The sequence below is a fragment of the Solanum tuberosum genome, unplaced genomic scaffold (genome assembly GCF_000226075.1).
Source record: "Solanum tuberosum cultivar DM 1-3 516 R44 unplaced genomic scaffold, SolTub_3.0 scf00004, whole genome shotgun sequence".
Classification (NCBI taxonomy): Eukaryota; Viridiplantae; Streptophyta; class Magnoliopsida; order Solanales; family Solanaceae; genus Solanum; species Solanum tuberosum.
The window spans coordinates 2,629,172-2,648,770 of record NW_006238930.1 but is presented as its reverse complement, the minus strand read 5'-3'; the positions used below and the strand labels follow the sequence as shown (position 1 = coordinate 2,648,770).

At 35.3% G+C, this 19,599-nt stretch overlaps 5 protein-coding genes across 6 annotated transcripts in view; 2 read left to right on the top strand and 3 right to left on the bottom strand.

Annotated features, from left to right (window-relative positions):
• The first annotated feature begins 168 nt into the window (after positions 1-168).
• Positions 169-1,612, top strand: LOC102580657 (peroxidase 63). The gene has a single exon (XM_006338464.2). The coding sequence runs from the start codon at positions 342-344 to the stop codon at positions 1,326-1,328; it is 987 nt and encodes a 328-aa protein (XP_006338526.1). The 5' UTR covers positions 169-341; the 3' UTR covers positions 1,329-1,612.
• Positions 1,613-2,543: 931 nt separating this feature from the next.
• LOC102580324 (U-box domain-containing protein 40) lies at positions 2,544-5,200 on the bottom strand. Its single transcript, XM_006338463.2, has one exon. The coding sequence runs from the start codon at positions 4,784-4,786 to the stop codon at positions 3,326-3,328; it is 1,461 nt and encodes a 486-aa protein (XP_006338525.1). The 5' UTR covers positions 4,787-5,200; the 3' UTR covers positions 2,544-3,325.
• Positions 5,201-9,647: 4,447 nt separating this feature from the next.
• LOC102580001 (zinc finger AN1 domain-containing stress-associated protein 12) lies at positions 9,648-10,621 on the top strand. The gene is made up of 2 exons (XM_006338462.2): positions 9,648-9,894; positions 10,049-10,621. Exons 1-2 carry the CDS (start codon positions 9,736-9,738, stop codon positions 10,505-10,507), a joined length of 618 nt encoding a protein of 205 aa, XP_006338524.1. The 5' UTR covers positions 9,648-9,735; the 3' UTR covers positions 10,508-10,621.
• A 149-nt stretch (positions 10,622-10,770) lies between these two features.
• Positions 10,771-14,835, bottom strand: LOC102579467 (protein bicaudal C homolog 1-like). 2 transcript variants are annotated; one of them, XM_006338461.2, is made up of 8 exons: positions 14,663-14,835; positions 14,501-14,577; positions 14,214-14,341; positions 14,009-14,058; positions 13,388-13,890; positions 12,536-12,616; positions 11,310-11,372; positions 10,771-11,070 (listed from the first exon to the last, which is right to left on the bottom strand). In XM_006338461.2, exons 2-8 carry the CDS (start codon positions 14,543-14,545, stop codon positions 11,014-11,016), a joined length of 927 nt encoding a protein of 308 aa, XP_006338523.1. In that variant the 5' UTR covers positions 14,546-14,577; positions 14,663-14,835; the 3' UTR covers positions 10,771-11,013. The 2 variants fall into 2 exon arrangements, with proteins under 2 accessions (XP_006338523.1, XP_006338522.1); XM_006338460.2 differs by having other exon boundaries at positions 14,214-14,344; positions 14,663-14,832.
• Positions 14,836-16,975: 2,140 nt separating this feature from the next.
• Positions 16,976-19,599, bottom strand: part of LOC102579143 (ferredoxin-thioredoxin reductase catalytic chain, chloroplastic) — a 9,811-nt gene continuing 7,187 nt past the window's right edge. Inside the window, exons 3-6 of the mRNA XM_006338459.2 lie at positions 18,501-18,550; positions 18,300-18,371; positions 17,576-17,636; positions 16,976-17,365 (exon numbers count right to left, since the gene is read on the bottom strand). Of these exons, the coding sequence (XP_006338521.1) occupies positions 17,321-17,365; positions 17,576-17,636; positions 18,300-18,371; positions 18,501-18,550 (228 nt within the window). The 3' untranslated portion in view covers positions 16,976-17,320. The remainder of the gene's footprint in view (positions 17,366-17,575; positions 17,637-18,299; positions 18,372-18,500; positions 18,551-19,599) is intronic.

The following is a 19,599-nucleotide window of genomic DNA, read 5'->3' as shown; positions in this document are numbered from 1 at the left end:
AAAGCTCAAACTCAAGATAATATGAATTAGAATGAATGAATATTTACTGTGTGCGCTGTTTTTGAATATACCTAAAAGAAGAAAATATAATGAGTTGTAAACAGAAAAGCACTTGGACTTGTGGAAGAAAATGAGAGTAGAACATGTTTCATTAAATAAAATTAAAAAAAATAAAATCATTGAATGAAGAGAAGTGAGAAATATGAAGACCCCATTGAAGCCCTCCAGCTATTTCCCATCCCCACATCTTACCTATTTCCCTCTCCTTTTTGTAGCCATTTTTTTCTAAATCCAAACACTAAGACTGAGCTGAAAAATAGCTTAGCAAAAACACAGAGCAAATGGGTTTAACTCTTCTGCTTTTTCTTTTCTTCTCTGTCTTCTTAACTCCTTCTTTATCACAGTACCATTCGCCGCTAAATACTGCTTATTACCGGAGATCATGTCCAAGATTTGAACAAATTATGCAAGAAACCACTACAAACAAACAGATCACTTCACCTACTACCGCCGCCGCCACCCTCCGCCTCTTCTTCCACGACTGCTTCGTCGGTGGCTGCGACGCCTCCGTCCTCGTCTCCTCCACTCCTTTCAACAAAGCTGAACGTGACGCTGAAATCAACCTTTCACTCCCCGGCGATGGGTTCGATGTAGTCGTACGCGCCAAAACGGCGCTTGAACTTGCTTGCCCCGGAGTTGTCTCTTGCTCCGACATTCTCGCCGTCGCTACCCGGAATCTCGTTGTTCAAACCGGAGGCCCGTTTTATCCAGTTAATTTGGGCCGTAAAGATTCTTTTATTTCAAAAGCTTCGTTGGTTGAAGGAAATCTGCCCCGACCCACAATGACGATGGATCAAATCATTAACATTTTCGGGTCAAGAGGGTTTTCGGTACAGGAAATGGTAGCATTATCCGGTGCTCACACAATTGGGTTTTCACATTGTAAAGAGTTCAGCTCAAATCTTTACAATTACAACAAAACTTCGCAATATGATCCTTCTTACAACCCCAGATTTGCTCAAGCTTTGAGAAATGCTTGTAATAATTTCCAAAAAGATCCAACATTGTCAGTTTTTAACGATGTAATGAGTCCGAATAAGTTCGACAACAAGTATTACCAGAACTTACCTAAGGGTTTGGGTCTGTTGTCTTCGGACCGGGGTCTGTTTTCAGATCCGACGACAAGAGTTCATGTTGAAGAGTATATTAGAGATCAAGATGCATTCTTTAAGGCGTTTGCTTCAGCAATGCAGAAGCTAAGCGATCATGGTGTTAAAATTGGGAGAAGAGGTGAGATCAGGCACAGATGTGATGCTTTCAACAATTAAACTACTTGAGGAGTGTTGATTATGTTACTGTACGTTCTAATTTTGTTGGATTTAATCACTTACAAGATGAAAGTAAAACTTATAATATGTATACACCATGTTTTTTACTACCATTTATTTAGATTAGAAAGCTCTTCTTTTGCTCTGCTTCAGTTCTGTTTTAGAACTACTACTACTACTACTTGTGATTAGTGTGTGTTGAGATGCATCTAAGAGGCTGTTTGTTCATCGAATTTGATTCAATAAGAAATGAAACCGTAAATAAAGTTTGCAACTTTTTCTTCCCTTTGCAGCTAGTTTGAAATATTTCCAGTTTCCTTTTGGAACTGGTGTTGAAAATGTTTCCTTTTTAGTTTAAAATGTTTGATTGCTGGATTGTTTTGTTGCTTTATGGTTTGAGAGCAAGTGTTGGAAAAGGTGGAATCGTGTTTTCCGGTCGATGTCTCCTTTATTAGAGTGATTACAGGGGAATTGCCAACTCAAGTTCACCTGGTATCATGCCACTAACTAAATGAGCAATAACTGAGATACATAACGCGTTTGGAATTGATTCTTGTAGAGGTGTCCAAATCAAATAAATTTTGGTGTTGATTCAATAATGACTTAAGAAAGATGCATTGCTTTTAACTGTTTTTCTTTTCGAATAGCAAAATAAAAATGGATGAGATGTTGAGTCTTTTTACGCGTGTTGAAGTTATGAATTTGATCAATCTCAACTCAAAACTCATGTTGAACTAAAACGCAACTCTGAATGGATTGGGTCACGACTCGTTTGATCTGTTCAAATTTGACTCTATTCGTCGTTCGTCTTCATTGGCAAGAACATTATGTATGCTACTTCAAAACAAATAGAAGAAGGTATTATATATTTAAATGTCCTGATTATGCTGACTATAAGATGAGCATAAATGAATGAGAAATTCAGAATTGCCATTTAATTGAGTTACGTTTCCGCCATCTCCGCCCTGTTGTCTGGGTTCTGCTCCCATCAATCATCATTAAAACTTTTGTAATGACACTGAAAATCAAGAAATACTTTGACTACGGCATCTTCATGAAATTACAATACTAAACATTGATTTTACTATATTACCCTAATTAATATAAGTCAAGTAAATTAAATAGTATGAAAAAATGAATAATACTTAATAATAAAGTAGAATAGGTATAAAATGATAAAGTATCTCCTGAATTTCTAAGTTGGACAAGTAAAAATGGAGTAACAAATTAGGATACATAACTAATTTATTTTCTTAGTCAGCATTAAGGAAATAAAAGAGAATGGAAGGGCTAAGCAGGGTTCAGAAGTTATACATTAACTTATCCCAGTGTAGAAATGCTTGAGCAATTGTAACTATTGCTCAAGCACTAAAGTCCCAGTGTAAAAACTAAAAATGTTAGTGCAGAAATTGTGACCTTCCCAGTAGCACCACACATCAGAGTAAAGATTGTGCGAATGGTACACTCTCTTCGTTCTTGCTTTTACTGTTTGAGCACCAAGATGACAAACAATTACTCTGGAGATCATTACATCCTCTCTGCAGCAACGTCTATTGTAATGCAGACCTTAAAGAAACATGAGAATGACAATTCTCTCACAACCTCCGCAGTTGCATCAATCAATCAACTCAAACATAAATCCCAAATTACTAGACAGCGGCTGGTGTATGCCACGGACAGTTCATAGATAAACCTCAGGCACACAAGAAAGTGAGAATAGCATTGCTTGAAGAGTATTAGGAGACAATGAGTTCATGTTAAAGACAACCTCTTTTTTTCCAAAAACAAAAACACACTGTTCAGAATCTTTTCTTTACACTTCCAACATTATTTACCCAGTCAACTGTCACATGATCTCAGAAGACACGACGAGGAAAACCAAAATCAAAATCATGCTATCAGCAGCTATGCAAAGAGAACACCGCGCCTAATTACAAGCCATTTCTCAGAAAAAGGAATGAAATAGCATATAATGAAGAAACAGAAACAAACAAGAGCTATGAAGAACTTATCCGTGCTTGACTGATATCATCATCCGAATTAAGCAACTTCTCCCAATCAACTTCCTCCTCCTCTTCATCCTTCTGCCTCAAAACCTCCAATATCTTTCTAACTTTGTCTTTGGCCCTTTCACTTCCCATTTCCTCAATTTGTATCAACAGCTCCTCTGCAGCAGCCTCTTTTGCCAACCCTTTAAACCTAAGCCCACCATGACTAAGTCCATACAATGCAGCAAGACAATTCTCACGAGTCGACTCTGAATCAAACTCCCCCTTTCTCAACATACATACAAAACACTCCACTGCACCCCCATCAAGCATTGCTGCTCTCCCTTCAGAACTCGCTGCCAGGTTACAAAGTATCAACAGAATCCGACCCATCATATGACCCGTTTTAACCATGCCTAGTAAAGCCTGAACCGCCCCAAGTTTCACCAATTTAGCCCTGTTACTTTGAACTAAAGAAAGATGGTATAGAGCGAGAGCCGAATCATGCCTAGTTCGTTCCGATTCGGAGCGAAGGGCATGAAGAAGTGGAGGCAGAGCTCCTAATACCCCAATTGCAGTTTTATTCTGATCATCTAACGCTAAACTGAAAAGTGCACCAGCAACATGTTCCTGTGATTCTTGGAATCCACTTTTCAACACGTCAATCAAAGACGGAACAATTCCAGACCGTAAAATTTTCACCTTGTTTCGATTCTCTAACGACAAATTTACCAATGCCGCTACTGAATTTACTTGTACAGAAACATACCTTGAAGTGATGAGTACACGCAGAGCTGACAGTATACGAGGAGTGCATAACTGGAACCGGGTTTCTTCACGGGTTCGGGTCAATTTTCGAAACGAGATGACAGCTTCTTCTTGTTCAGATATTTGGGAACTCTTCAATTTCACAAGTAGTTCATCTTCTTCAATGGAATTCGGGTTTAGGGTTTCAACGTCAGAGGCCGACGACGAAGAGTAATAAGTGGGTCCACTTCTAGGGGTCACAGATTCCTCTGAACTCGTTGATATGTGACTCGGTACCCGGTTCAACTCAGTTTCCGACTGAATAACCCGGACGCCATTAAATCTTGCAGTATCTTTAGCGAGGTTTTGGGGGTTTCGGGTGGCCTTCAAAGTGAAAACGAGATTTTCAGCTGTGAGGAAATTGATGGGTTTTGGTGGGTCAAGAAAAGAAGAACGGCAAAAATTGAGGATTGTAGACTTGAGAGCCAAGTTAGGGATAACGGTGGAGAAATCGGGTATAGAGCCATCAGGGAGAACAGGGGTAAAAGAAAGTGATTTGCAGGCATGAACACAATGACGCTCAAAAGTATGGCCAGAAGAAACGATTACAGGGTCAGCCATGAGAGAACCAGAAATAGGACAGACAAATTCTATAGGAATAGGAGGTTGCTTTGATGGAGACTTGTGAAATGAAATTCTCCATCTTTGCTTGCTAGTACCCATTTCAATGAAAAAAAGTTTCAAGATTCAATCTTTGAGGCTCAAATATGAATGAAAACAAATGTTTGGGTTTATGGAAAAGGTTTCAAAATTCAATTTTGAGCAAGTTGAGGAGATGAAGCAAAAGTGTACAACTTCAGGGACAGTTGTTGAAAGCAAACATTATGACAGACTGAGATTTGGAGAGAGGAAGCTGATAGTGAAACAGAAATTGGGAGGATTCAGTACCTGAGAGCTCTGTATTCATATTTTTTTTTTCAACCATTTTTGTTTTAACTCAAATTGCTCCTATTAAGATTTAGGATTTGGAACATAGTGCAATTGAGTTTTTAAGCAGGATGATTATTGGAGGGTAAATACTACTTATCTTTAATAAAAAGGGTATAAAATAAGGGCTTGTTTTCAATATGAGACTTTTGAATGTTAAATTTAATCTGGCTGCGATATAAATATAATGACCTCAATTACTTAAATAGTGCCTTAAGTTTGAAGATAAGTTTCTTTTTTAGTTATTACTCCCTCTGTCCCTAATTACTTGTCCATTTTTTCTTTTATAGTTATCCCTAATTACTTGTTCATTTTGACAAATTAAGAAATGATAAAAAAAATTTACCTATTATACTCTCAATTAAATGACTAATTACTTTGAAAAATGCAGAATTTTTCATCCACTTCATAATTAATAGGGGTAAATTGATAAACTCACTATATCATTAATTGATTTCTTAATATATGTGTCAATTCAAAAGTGAACAAGTACTTAGGACAGAGGGAGTAAGTTAAAATAAAGTTAAACGCAAACTTAAAGGACTGTATAATGACCAGGGATTCATGATATAACATGGACTCTTTTAAGTTATAAATATAACATGGACTCTAACTTGTAATTTACACTTCAATTTTGAGAAACTAAAAAAAAAACAGTAATGAATAAGTAGCTTTTAAGAACTAATGTGATGGAGGAGAAGCAAATTAAACGTTGACAAAATATGAAGAAAAAAAAACTATGAACAAAAGTAACTTTTTGAACTTTTTTTATTTTATTTTAATCGTCACGAAAAATAAGTAATTCATATTAAGGATATAACATGAAAAAAATATTTTTCTTTAAATGCTAAAAGTAAAAAATAAAAATAAAAATTTATTTTTGAAATAATGAATGATTATAAGTGAAATTACTTCATCTGTCTCTAATTACTTGTCAATTTTTTCTTTTTTAATTGTCTTTAATTACTTGTCCATTTTAACAAATCAAGAAAGAACAATAATTTTTTATCTATTATACCTTCAATTAATTACTTTGAAAAAGATTGAACTTCTTGAAAATCTTAAATTTTTAATTCATGCACTTCATAACTAATAGGGATAAAATAGTAAACTCACTATGTTACTAATTGTTTTCTTAATAGATATTTCAATTTAAAAGTGAACAAGTAATTAGGGATAGAGGGAGTATTTGAAAAGTTCCCAAGAAGGAGTAATTAAGAGCAATTATTTTATGAGTGAGAGGTAATGCAATTGGTGCAAACTGCAAAGACATGAGAATGAAAGAGAGATATTGGTGTCTTTATGACTTTTTTTTTGGTTAATTCTTGATGATTAAAGATAGCACATGAAGTTGTTGCTTTCATAGAAAAAACAGCAATTAAACTTTATGATATTAAAAGTCTAAAAAGTGTTGGCAAAAAAAAGCAGTGATATGACACCCTTGCAAGTTGAGTGAAACCTCCAAGAAGAAACAACACTCGTGGTAGTCTCATCATTTTTCTTCTTTTTCTTTTTTATTATTAGCATTTACCAAATACTTCCTTAGTTTATTTTTAATTGTCATGTTGCGTTTTTTAAAAATTAATTTGATTAATTTTTAAAGTGAAATTAGATTACATTAAATTAATATTTTAAACAAAAAATTTAGATAATCAAGAAACTATATGAAAAGTAGTATAAATTGCAATATTTTGCATATCAATATGATGAAAAAATATATTGTAAAATGTTAGTCGAAGTATTTATCGTTTGACTCTAAAAAAAATATAAGAATTACAAGTAGACGAAGGTAGTAGTAATTATTTTTTAAAAAAAAATTAAGAAATAAAACTATTTGATTTAATTCGTTCTCAACAATTATGAAATAAGTAATCATTTTAGGAGGATTCTTTATCAAATGAATGTTTTTATTACATTTGTAGTCTTTGGAATATGAGAACCAATTATATAACATATACATAGAGAATTTAATAACTTTTTCACCAATATTATATATATTATTATTATGTATCAAAAAAACCTACCTCATGAAACAAACTTTCTTTTCTCCCAATTGTATCACTAGTCCTTTTGATTAATCTTCAAAATTAATTTTCTGAGTAAAGTCTCCATCAAGGAAAAAGCCTTCTTAAAGTCTCATTAATTATGTCATCCCACAATTATTAGCAATTAAAGTCCATAAATTCTGGATGGTCCTTAACCCTTTTGTCTTTAATTTGCTTCTAATATATTCACGTAGTAATGTCACAAAATAGTCCTCCCTAATTTTGAAAAGCAAAATGTTCAATCAGTTAACATAACAACCACTCAAATAGAGATATCCTTTTTGACTTTGTCGTGTATCATATTTACAAAATTCTTTACTAGTTACTCAATTAATCTATTCTACCACGACAAATGACAATTCATTTTCATAATAATTGTGGGACATTAACCTTTTTCAAACCACCAGTATCTGTATTATTCAATCGCCAATTAATTGGTTCCAACTGAAATATTGGTTGAAAATTGACACTTTATTGTGGGATTAGATTTTTGTGTTGGCTTCTCGAGAAAAGTATGACTATAAACTATATTAAGAAAATGAACCTTAAATTTATCTCCATTCGGTCACTTATTCATAAAATAGATTTTAATTTTTACTTGTCATTTTTGACATATTAAGAAAATACAATTTTTTTTCCATATTTTACCCTTAGTATTAAATACTTATTCTCCAAAATATTTTTCAAAATCTAATACTACACATCAATTAATAGGGATAATATGGTAAAATACTTATATCTATACTTCTTTTCTTAATGAATGTGTCAAGTTAAGTGACAAGTAAATATAAACGAATGGAGTATTTAACAAAATAAATCTAATAAAATAGTCGTACTAAACTATAAATACAGAACATTTTTAACATCCTTTGCATGCTCAAGAACTGAGATATATGAAGCATGAATAACCTAATACAATAAGATCTGATATTGCATAGACTAATAATAAAGATGAATTTAACTCTGATTTCATATTAAAAAAATAAAATTGTGAAATTAATATCAGTATAAAAAATCAATTCATGGCGTGATATAATTATCAAGAAGCATGTAAAGAGACAAAATTTCATTCCCTCAGCTTGCAAAATTTTGTTAAAAATTACATTATTCCTTGAAAATCTATTTGCTTAATTAATACTCATGCAATAAAGATTTGTTATACTATAGAGCTAGTAATAAGTACATCTATAAAACTTTAAGCACGTTGCTTGTACTTGATAATTTATTAGCCTTAACTGGCTCGCATTTGCTTCATGAAATATATAATAATTACTTGCCTACCAATTTATTTTGATTAAAGGTAATAATAACTAATTTAGGCTCGACATCTGGAACAAAATATTTATTAGTAATATTAATCTGATCTACCATATCCGAATATCATAATATTTGACGATTAATAGTATTTCTTTTTTATTATGGGTGTTGTGGTCCTTAACACCAAGCTAAAAATTAAAGTAGATATAGATATAACATTATAAATAATATACGAGAGAGCATTTATGCTTTAGAAGAAACTTTATAAAAGCAAAGGAATTTCCACTTTACAAATGGGCAAGGGACTTTATTTATTTATTGGTATGGAAGAGCTATAATTGACTTTACGACCAAGAAGGATGTGAATTTTGTCAAGTCAAATGTTACCCTCTTTTTTTTTTGCGCTCTTCCATTGAATTGTTTTTTTTTTTATTGTTGATAAATTAATGACATAAATTTGACCAATGATGTTTCATAGTCACTCCACTTCTCTATTGCTATTATGGTTGATAAATCCCATGAATTTTTTCCAATGATGTCTCATGCATGATTGCATGTGCATCCTGATTCCTGTCTCTTGATTTATTAATTAGAAGTGAAGAACACAATAATTAGAGCATGTGTTAAAATACATTAGTATGAAAATTTTGCACTATTAGCCTACAAGTGTATGACAAACCTTGGAATTGGTGAATTCAGCAAGAAAGTTGGACTTCGAAATTACTGTATGCATTGATTGATAATGCAAAACCTTTTGCCAACAAATTATTGTGTTTATATGACGAAAGTTATTTTTTGTGAAAAATATTTTTGGTAGTATTTGATTGGTTAATGTGATTCACCTCCTACGACTCCTCGTTCAATTCTTTTAGAATTCATCCACATAAATTCATAGTAGTAAAAATCAACAGTAATGTGTTAGTGTAAGGAATATGCAATAAAAAGTTAAAAGATAACAGTAAAGAAAGTAAAGTAGGTTATTTTTCTTTCTCATTTTCATAGAAAATATCTTGTTTGATTAATAATTTCTACCTTATTAAACGGGGTAGTAACTTTATCATATAAAACATGAATATTGTCATAGCCGAAGACGAAAAGTTTGTGCCATTATTGGGCCTTGAATGGATACAGTTGGGTTCCATGTTTTCTTTCTTGTGCAAGTTCAGGTCCAGAAGGCTTTCAGCCCGAAGTTGAGGCTTGGGGCCCCCCCAGAGTATGCAGCAAGCCATGAACTTTCTGGATCGTACTGGGTCACTCACATTGATCCGATTGATGACGAAAGCGCGTATGCCACGTCTTCCTTAGGAGCGCCGACCTGTAAATTGTTCTGGCTTATTGCCCAAGCCAAGCATCCTAAAATCCTATTAACTCTTATATATAGCCATGAAAGCTCCATTCCAGGCAACTACAAGAACAAAAACACACGAAAGAAGAAAAATGGAAGGAGGAACAGAAGCTTATCCAGATTTAGGAAGACATTGCCAACTATCTGATTGTCATCAACTCGATTTTCTCCCTTTTACCTGCCATGCCTGTCAAAAGGTTTGCCACTTTTACCCTTCCACCTTCACTTTACGATTTTGCTTTACTCAATACAAAATTTGTCATTAGAGCTTCAACATACACCACTGTATGAAATATTCAAAGAAAAAGTTGTTTTGATAATATTATTGTGATTCAAACATCCTCTGTGCAGGTATTTTGTGTGGAACATAGATCATGCAAGTCTCATGAATGCCCAAAATCCGACTTTAACAGCCGAATGGTTTTGGTTTGCGAAATTTGTTCTATGTCCATTGAAACTACCGGCTGTCAGGTTGAAGACCATAAAGCAATATTACGAAAACACGAGGAATCTGGGGATTGTGACCCTAAGAAGAAGAAGAAACCTACCTGCCCTGTCAAGAGATGCAAGGGGATTTTGACCTTCTCCAACACTAGCACTTGCAAGACTTGCCGGATTCAAGTTTGCCTCAGACACAGGTTTCCTGCTGATCACCCCTGTAACCGCACTTCTTCATCATCACAGCCGTTGGTTAAGGAAGCCAATAACAAGTTTTTGACTGCTTTGCTTGCAAGGAATGGCAAAGATTGTGGGAATAGAAGTCGTGCCTCATCTTCAACCCCTGCTAACCCTTCTGTTAAAGCTTGTTGATCGTTTCAGAGCACATTACTGTTCATTTGTCTTTTGTAATTACATTATTTATGTACGAAAACAATGTTGTTATATTTTCAATTAGTATGGATGGCACTCCCTCCCTTTCAATTAGTATGATAAAACACTGAGTTTAAGAACGACATACCACTTCGGAATCATATCAATGTACACTTAATTCAGTAATCTTCTCTATAGGAATAACTACTCCAAACCGCTTCTCATGTTGAACAGTTCTTCTCTAAAATAAATTCACAAAAATATCAGCCTCGCCCCAAAAACGAAAGAGATAATTTCACTGTTATATACCGTCTTTTATACAACAAACATTTAAACGAAAGAGATAATTTCACTGTTATATACTGTCTTTTATACAACAAACATTCTTCCAATACTCGAGCATTTTACCGCTACCCTTTATATACATTTCCCAAGAACAGCCAGTTTGATAACTTCAGCTTAAAAACAATAGAGGAGCATTGCATTGAACACATAAAACTACCATATTACACAGGCCTTCTAGTTTGGGAAAGCATAGCCAGTAGAATCTTCTTCCTGGGTCCCTGCAAATCCCCAGAATGCAACAACAATTAGAGGCTAAAATAGGAAAAGTGTAGCAACTATCCAACAGTTCAGTATAATCGAGAAGCTTAGCCTTCTTCCCACCCCAACGAGATAATATCCCTTTATTTTCAGGGAAGTGAATAGGTGTCACCATGCATAGCAAAATTAACATATATGAACTTGCAGTAGAATTTGCGAAGCGTGATTTTCCAAATAAGGTGACTGAAACAACACGTACCATTGGTATCCCTAGTTCCTTCAGGTCACGGTCCCCCATTTGCTTCAGTGCAGCCATGTCTACCTGAAATGGGTAAAACAGGCATCACATCACTAAAAGAAAGGAGTTGAACTAGGATCTCTCAAGTTCTTGGCAAAGTATACTAAATCACTAAAACAAAAACATTAAGTGAGGCACGTGAACAAACAGATAAAAGAGATGGACTGATTATTCAGTCGAACCGTGTCACAAAGGACATGGATGGGGAAAATAGAGGATGATTGAGAATGTTATGGGCCAATGGTGCAACTTTCAATTTGTGAACAGCAGTGAGGCCACTATCCTTTACACAAGTAATAATCTCAGATTAGAAGTCCAAGATGAGCACATGGTTAGAAAGGGAGGACAACAGAAGGGTTGAAGGGCCTCAATGTGACAAATAATACCTCTCAGGAAGCATTATAAATAACAAAAGACATTTATATAAAGAATTTGAAAGGCCCGTAATGCATCTATTAACAAGTTCATTAGTTGGGAGGACAGACAAAGAGGTAGATCAAATGGACTAAATAGGAAATGTCATGGGATAAGTAACATGTGACCTAATAAATAATATGTGATACAGACAAACGAAGAAACTTTAAAGATTGATTTGGGTTCGAATACATAAATCTAACCAACTATTAGAAGATTTGTCACGTAACATAATCATCACATCAGGGGCGGAGCCAAAGGGGTGCGAGGGGAATCAATTGAACCCCCTTCGTTGAAAAACTACACTACGTAGATAGGGAAAATTTATTTTTGTGTATATATTTTAGTTGTTGAATCTCTTTGGCAAAAGAACTTTCTTTTGAATTCCTGGCTCCGTCATCGCATCACATAACAGAAGATACTTCTCTAAATAATGAGCAGCCTGCTAACTGTATATATGTGTGCAATAGGAATCAAATAAACCAGGAGAAAAGATTTAATGCAGAATATTAAGTACCATTTTAACTTGCTCCTCATAAAAAAATAATCCTTTTATTATGAAGACGAGAAGGTTGTCTATCCAACATGAAACAACGTAATGCCATGACCTTGTTACTCTTTGCAGTGAAATCTAGTTCAGCCTTGAAACTTTTTCAGCCACAGTACCAGTATTGATATTTAGAATGTTCATAATGCTGAGATAATGTAATAACAAAGAAATGATAAAAAAAACTAAAACACGTGATTCATCAATTAACAATAGTACTATTCACCTCCTCGGCTTGAAAGTGGATAGCGTACTTCCCCAAACCGAGCGAATTTAATAGACTGGCTACGGTCACAGGAGGTTGATCCTGTACAACACCAGATAGAACAATGTTTAAGATATTCATATAAATTCTGTCCATTTACAAATATTTCTTCCCTTCTCCTTCATACCAGCCATAAAGGGAAATGAGACAAAAATCCACAGTAGCTAAGAAAAGATGGTGTTATGAGAAAGACATTAATTGTGAGAACTAACAACTAATTTGGACTTTGTTGACAAGCAATGCAGAAATATTGACATATGAATAAACTAAGAAGTTTTCAATATAACTCACTGAAATTTCAATACCAGGAAAAGGAATGCAAAGAATGCTATGTTGCAGGAAGGAGAAATAGAAAAAATTGTTGGAAAATCACACAGATAATAGTAAAACAACACAGACAAAAGAAATTTCCAATAAGCATTAGCAACCAAGGCATTCTTGAACATGGTCAAACAATGCCATAGTAATTTAACTTCCATCAGCAATCCATTATTTTAAATATAAGCAGTGCTAAATTCCAGCATACAGAGAAAATATAGGCAACAATTTGGCTCGACAAAAAATAGCAGGAAGCATGTCAGGGTGGATTAGAGCCAGAAAAACGATCTCAAGTAAAAACTGATCTGCTAATTTATGTAACACTGTCTGTGTTGTTCCCCAGAAGGACAACTAAAGAGGTTACAGCTGAGCTCATGATCTTGAATATCACATAAAATTCCTACCTCAGTTATCCAGTTCAAGATAAGACTAGCATTCTACCAACAATGATTCAAGATAGAAAATCAGTAAGATAAATAATCAGTAGGTTCGTACAGGATATGGGCTTTGTAGCATGCTTCCATTTGCAGAGGGAAGACCTGTCAATGGATTCCTGGCAGCCAGTGGTGACCTCATGGTCACAGGGGTAAGGACTTTTAGCTGAGAAGAGTCGATGAGGTCATTTCCCGCCATATGAACCATTCTTGAAGCTTCAGCTGGCCTTACTGATGGTACATGCTGAGCTGCAGTGATATTCCTTGAAGAAGAGAGTTCTTTAGAATCGTTTGCAAGTCTATAAGGGGATCTTGGTCTAACACCACCAGCAGTTTGTGATGTATAGGAGGATCTAATTGCCTCTATCTGAAGCAATTCGCTAGCTCCTGACGACGGTTGGCTGCTGGTGACAAGCCTCCTGTGAGATTGTTCTGCAGATTGAACACTTCTTGTCATCCTCTTATGCTGCTCCCTTTTTCTTTCTTCAATCTGCAGAAGAATTTCCCTTTGCCTTCTTCTGTGCGTTAGTTTCAGTCGGAGGTCATTTTTCCCAATGCGTGCACCTTTACATTACAGTAACAGTACCAAACATGAGGTAATATGCTAGACCAAAGAACGACACAGGAAACTGGAATCATCCAAAAAATAAAACATGTAAATGACAAATATTTCAGATAATACCATTCTGTCTGCCATATCTGGAACCTCCTGCATCTTTATCCCCTCGCACACTTGCAAAATCAATAGCAAAACTTCCACTATCAAATAAAATCACAACTACCACTCTAACATTGATAGTTTTATCTATCCCTTCCATTATTCTGAAAACAATAAATTAGATACAGCCTACATTAGCTCTACCAGAACAACAAACAAAAGATTTTACCGTTTACGAAGGGATTTGGTAGGATCCTCAGAGTCAGTCCTATAGGTCTCTCCTAATGACCTTTTGCCTCTTGACGATGACTGTTGACTGAAACCATTACCCTGAGAAGCTGATGATCGCTTAACCACCTTCTACAAGTTTAACAATCCCAAAAAATATGCAATTTAGGAAAATTGAACCCTCAAAAGCAACAAAGTAAGTAACCTCCTAAACAGATTCACGGAATGTAAAAGAAAAGCGAAACTGAAATCCATTAAGAGAGATACAAAACAGCATAGAAAGCTTACTTGACCAGAGCGGCCCAAAGTGATGGTGACCTGAGGCCTTGCCATTTGAGATGGTCCAAACTTATGCACAGCTAAATCTGAAAGGATTACAGTGAAACAATCGATAGTCAATAAAAACGAAGGAACCCTAGAATCGGAGGTGAAAGAGAATGAGATACCTACCTGGTTATACTCCATATGTCTTGACTCCAGACTTAGCAAGGTCGCTATAAGAATTGTCCTTCCTCTTTTTCCCCATTTATTTTGTCTACTAGTCCATGACACGTCATCCGTATTCTTCACTTGCGCCGAGAGAAAACTTATCTTTTGGTTTAGATTCAAAGACATCCATATTTTTTTTTCACTTTCAGCACTAATAGTCCTTTATTTTACGTTTGTTTGTTCTTTCTCCCCTTATATGTGATTTCTACTAAATAAATTCTTAATCAGATTAGATTCAAACATGCATACAAAGAAGAGTATTCTTTATTCGTACAAATAAGATAAATGTGAACTGATCTATGATCGAACAGGCACCAATATCAACAATGAAATTGATAAAACATAGAAACTACTACAAGTTTGTTCAATATACCTAATTTTTATGTGTGCGTTCTTGCTCCAATCTAAAGTGTTTGGCTCGACCTTCTTGTGCTACAACACTTTTAATTTTTTTATTCACTATCTATGAACTTTGGAACTCAACTATTTATCATACTTGTACGAGATTCATGTTATTACTTTTCGAGCAACAATATAATATCTAGGAAGTGCAAGAAATAGTCGAAAAGACAGATGTGGGTTCTTGATTTAGCTGCAACGATGCTTGAATTGAACAAAATAAGAAACATTATTCTTCTCACATTTTTTTCATATGAGTTACTGTTTTTACTAAATAAAAAGGACGATGATTGAAAATTTCTTACGCTAAATTGTTGACAAAACCAATAATTAAAAAAGGCAAAGTTTGGAAGAGGACAAAAAATGCATCAATATTGCAAACATGAGAGACTATTAATACTCTATGAAGAACAAGGATGTTTTTCGGAATTTACATAAATCTCATAGTGTTAAGAGCTAATTACATTATTTTCCTACTCTTTTTCAATTATAAAAATTTCTTAAAATTTATGGATTTTGGTTACATTATTGGAATTCCTGATACATCACTGGACTTCCGAATACATCATTGGACATCCGGATACATAGGTGAGGGATGTATCCGCGAGGGGAGGGATGTATCAGAGAGGAAATAGGACCTCCGGATACATCAACAGACATCCCGATACATAGGCAAGCGATGTATCAGAGAAGGGAGTGATGTATCTGAGAAGGGATAGGGATGTATCAACAAGAGGAGTGTGATTTATTCGAGAAGGGATTTTTATTTTATTTTTAAATGGTAGGAAATTTTAGAGATTATGGTAAAATAAGATGTGTATTTAGATTATTTTTCCTTTTAAATCTCAGCCCAAAAATAAAGGGACTACTTTAAGCATTTTCTCTTAACAGTCATACTTGGCAATATTGTGCTAGTATTTACAATTTCAACTCCTACTCCCACTTATCTCTATGTTCTTTACTCCATTTTGATCCAAAAGCAGTTAGATTTTGGGTATAATTTCAGATAGAAATAATCCAGATGGTCCCTTATGACTATATTGGCCTTTTAACATTTATTCTTGATCACGGGCTCTCTTTCTTTTGTAATTTTTTTGAAAGTTAGTAATTCATAAGGTAGGGGTCAATGTCAAACCCTCATTAATACAGACAAGCATAGCACTCCTCTTTTGTAGCTTCTTTGATGATTAATTCATAAGGTAAGGGTCAATATCAAACTCTCGTTAATACAGACAAGCATAGCTCGTGGAATTGGCTCAAGTTTTTTTTTTCTTCCAAAAATTAGTCCTTAATGTTTGCTATAAATTGTTACTTCAAGACGATCTCTACTTCTCTCTAACTTCCTTATAAATGATAGTATATCCAAACCTCAACAAAATGAAAAAGTCATATTTACAACTGTGAAAAGTATTTTTAACTTTCAAATGCAAATATTTGATCCTCAGGGTGACAGTACTCCGGAAGTATCTTGACTAGATGAAACAACTTTCATCACTCTCATTCTCTCAAGTAAAATGTACAAGAAAGGTTTCCATTTTGTGAAGCTCATTTCGTTGATCCCGATTTTTCCTTTTAAATGGATCCTAAATTTTATCATGATTGTACCTTATTTTCCCTCTTACTTGGTGTCAACTTTTTACCTAATAATTGGTCTCTTTTTTCCCATCAGAAAGTCAAACAAACTTAAAAATGAATTACACAAAACTTCTCTCCCTACTCCCTAGCCTCGCATTTGGGATACATTTGCCGAGTGCAAACCGGTAAAATTGTAGCCCATGTTAGCGCCAATGTGTCAGCGCATATAAGAGCCAATGACACATTGACAGACGCTGTTGCATATAAAACGGCTTACATTGCGAAGGTGAGATGTCTCCATTTCATTATTAACACGTCAGGCGCCTGGGATTGAACTTCACAAAGCAGCTATTGGAAATTGATTCCCGTTTTATACAAAATCAGGATTTGCATTAGCTGAAGCTACCCAAAATCCCCTATTACTGACTCGTACAATCTAGATGCATCACACAACAGTTAGCATAATTGCACTCTGGTATTCACCCACCCAAGCTCATTTGACGAGATCAGAATCACAACAATGTAATGGATGGGGTTTCAGCAACATGCCACATCAGAACTTTGATTGTTGCTCTTCATCTACAACTCAAACATACATGTACAACAAAAACGTAATGTTCATAGCATGTATAAGATGTCCGAGCATCACATGTTGGCTGTTGTTTCCTTAATCTCCTCCATAGAAATTGTCTGTGAAATAAAAGGCAGAAGACTCGCCTTAGTAGCAGATATAAGTGCAAAACACACACTAGGCACTGACAGCACATAATAGTAATCCTTTGTTTTTTAACATACACTTAGGGAGTCAGATAGCCAAAAGAGGAAAAGGGCTATAGACCAAATACTCAAATCTAAGAAGGTAACTATAAATCAAGCTTCGCATATTTGCATTTAGTTTACCTGTTCTTCTCCAGCAAAATCATTATCAGGGGTCAGAAAAAGCATGCAGTGACACTCCTTCCTGTAATGCAAGATAAGAAAGATTCAGAAGTAAACTGATTAACACGGAGGCTTATGTTGGAGATTTTATAGATGATAAAATACTACTATCCATGATTACTTGGATTCAGAGAATGCAGACTAAAATGGTGATGACCAGATATACATGATGGCACACGTAATTGAGCTAGAAACATTAAATGGCTTCTCCGATCAAGGTTTCCTTTACTTGTCAAGCAGACAAGATTTTCTTTGCAGATTTAAACAGAAACCAGAATATATCAAACCCTTCTGTACAATTAAGATCTTAGCATGTTGAACAACCAAAGGATACAAGGGCAACTGACAAGTTATCTTTAAATTCATGCACCCATAACTGTAGTTGCTGACCACCGTCTCACATGCATTCCAAAAATTTATTATTCAGATATTCAAGGCCTGAAAGCTCGAAGTAAAACACTTAATGAAGCCTTATCTAACCAAAAAGTTAGAGGCAAACCCAAAAGAAAGTATCTCTGGCAGAAAGGAGGAAAAATGTCATTACAGAATACAGAGAATGTATATTGATTTCGATTTATTGGATCCCCTATTTCTGATGCTGTTTTCACTCTCAGCAAACAAAAAAACAAACCATGACATGACCAAAATACAACCAATTCTATGAACACAAGCAAAAACAACTTACCTCTCTCTCATTGGTACACATGGACAATTCCAGAAGCCCTGCTGCGCTTCTGCAGCTTTGTCATCATAATGCCTGAAAATTAAAATGACAACAATATGGTACAGTTCATGGTAATGATGAAATTACAAAGGTACTGTGGTAACTGGGAAGTAGCAAAGCATGAAAACCATCAAAACATATGTGTTGGGAACGAATATTTACCTGCAGGGGCAGAGTGGAGCGCCCAATGTATCCTTGTGCTCTGCCAAACCCTAAGCATGGGTCAATGAATACATTAATTAAATTCCGCCCTTGATGTAGGAATAGATGTTTCAATTATAAGGTGTAATGACCCTCCAGGTCATTAAAGAATTTATTTCATCGTTTAGAGCATTCCTGTAGCGACCCCAAGTCATTTATGACTTGCTGACACTGACTGTTCGGTCGCCTGGTCGTTCGTTTGAGTTTTGGGCCCGTTTTTCTGTTTTGGAGATTTTTATAACTTGAAAAGTTGACTTTGGTCAACCTTCTTGGAAGTCGTGCTCAGATGAAAATTCTGACAGCTAGGTTAGCTTCGGAAGATCGATTTTGGTCTAGAACGACCCTTTGTTCACTTCCCGAGGCTTTAGATGGCAGTTGTGGAATCTGGCTCGAACGATACTGGGTGCGGGACCCACTTTTCATCGAAGCGATATCCAAATGGAAATTCCGCCTTCACCGTTGAGTCCGAAATATCGTTTCCAATCAGATTCCATATAAGGTTTGTATTTTTCCGACTCCGAACGAGTCCGAAACATCGAAATTTAAGTTTGAAGGGTTGTAGAATTTTGACGCGGCGGTGACGTGGCAGAACCACGTGACGACACGTGGCATAAGAGTGATATCTGGAAATTTCCAGATTTTAAGAACGAAATTCGTCCCATTTTTTTTGTTCAACTTCAACTTGAGATTAATCCTTCATTTTGAGTCCAAATTAAGTGATTCAAAAGGCAAACTTCAAGAGAATTTCGAGGGGAATCTAGCGGTGATCTCGGAAACGCGAGGGGAGGCTTCGTTTGAGGTAAAAAATCAATTTTAGCCACTGCCAGTGTGATTTCCGGATGGTTTTGTTATTGAATTTTGAAATGTGAGATCTTGATCATCGTAAGTCCGTTTTAAGTCATTCTTGGGGCTAACTTGTAAAGTTTTTCGCAAGGATCGTCGTGGTATAATCTGTTTGGGTTGAAAGGGTCTCATTTTTCCGGAAATTGGTGATCAAGGGGCTGCCCATTTTAATTGTCGTGGCTGATTTGCGGTGTTTTAGGCATCTGTTTGTGCTAAA

Coding starts and splice junctions, on each gene's coding strand:
- LOC102580657 (XM_006338464.2), top strand. CDS start 342: ATGGGTTTAACTCTTCTGCTTTTTCTTTTCTTCTCTGTCTTCTTAACT.
- LOC102580324 (XM_006338463.2), bottom strand. CDS start 4,786: ATGGGTACTAGCAAGCAAAGATGGAGAATTTCATTTCACAAGTCTCCA.
- LOC102580001 (XM_006338462.2), top strand. CDS start 9,736: ATGAAAGCTCCATTCCAGGCAACTACAAGAACAAAAACACACGAAAGA. Junction 9,895..10,048: donor CCTGCCATGCCTGTCAAAAG/GTTTGCCACTTT, acceptor TCCTCTGTGCAG/GTATTTTGTGTGGAACATAG.
- LOC102579467 (XM_006338460.2), bottom strand. CDS start 14,545: ATGGCAAGGCCTCAGGTCACCATCACTTTGGGCCGCTCTGGTCAA. Junction 14,059..14,213: donor ACCAAATCCCTTCGTAAACG/GTAAAATCTTTT, acceptor TGATTTTGCAAG/TGTGCGAGGGGATAAAGATG. Junction 11,373..12,535: donor TCCACTTTCAAGCCGAGGAG/GTGAATAGTACT, acceptor TACCCATTTCAG/GTAGACATGGCTGCACTGAA.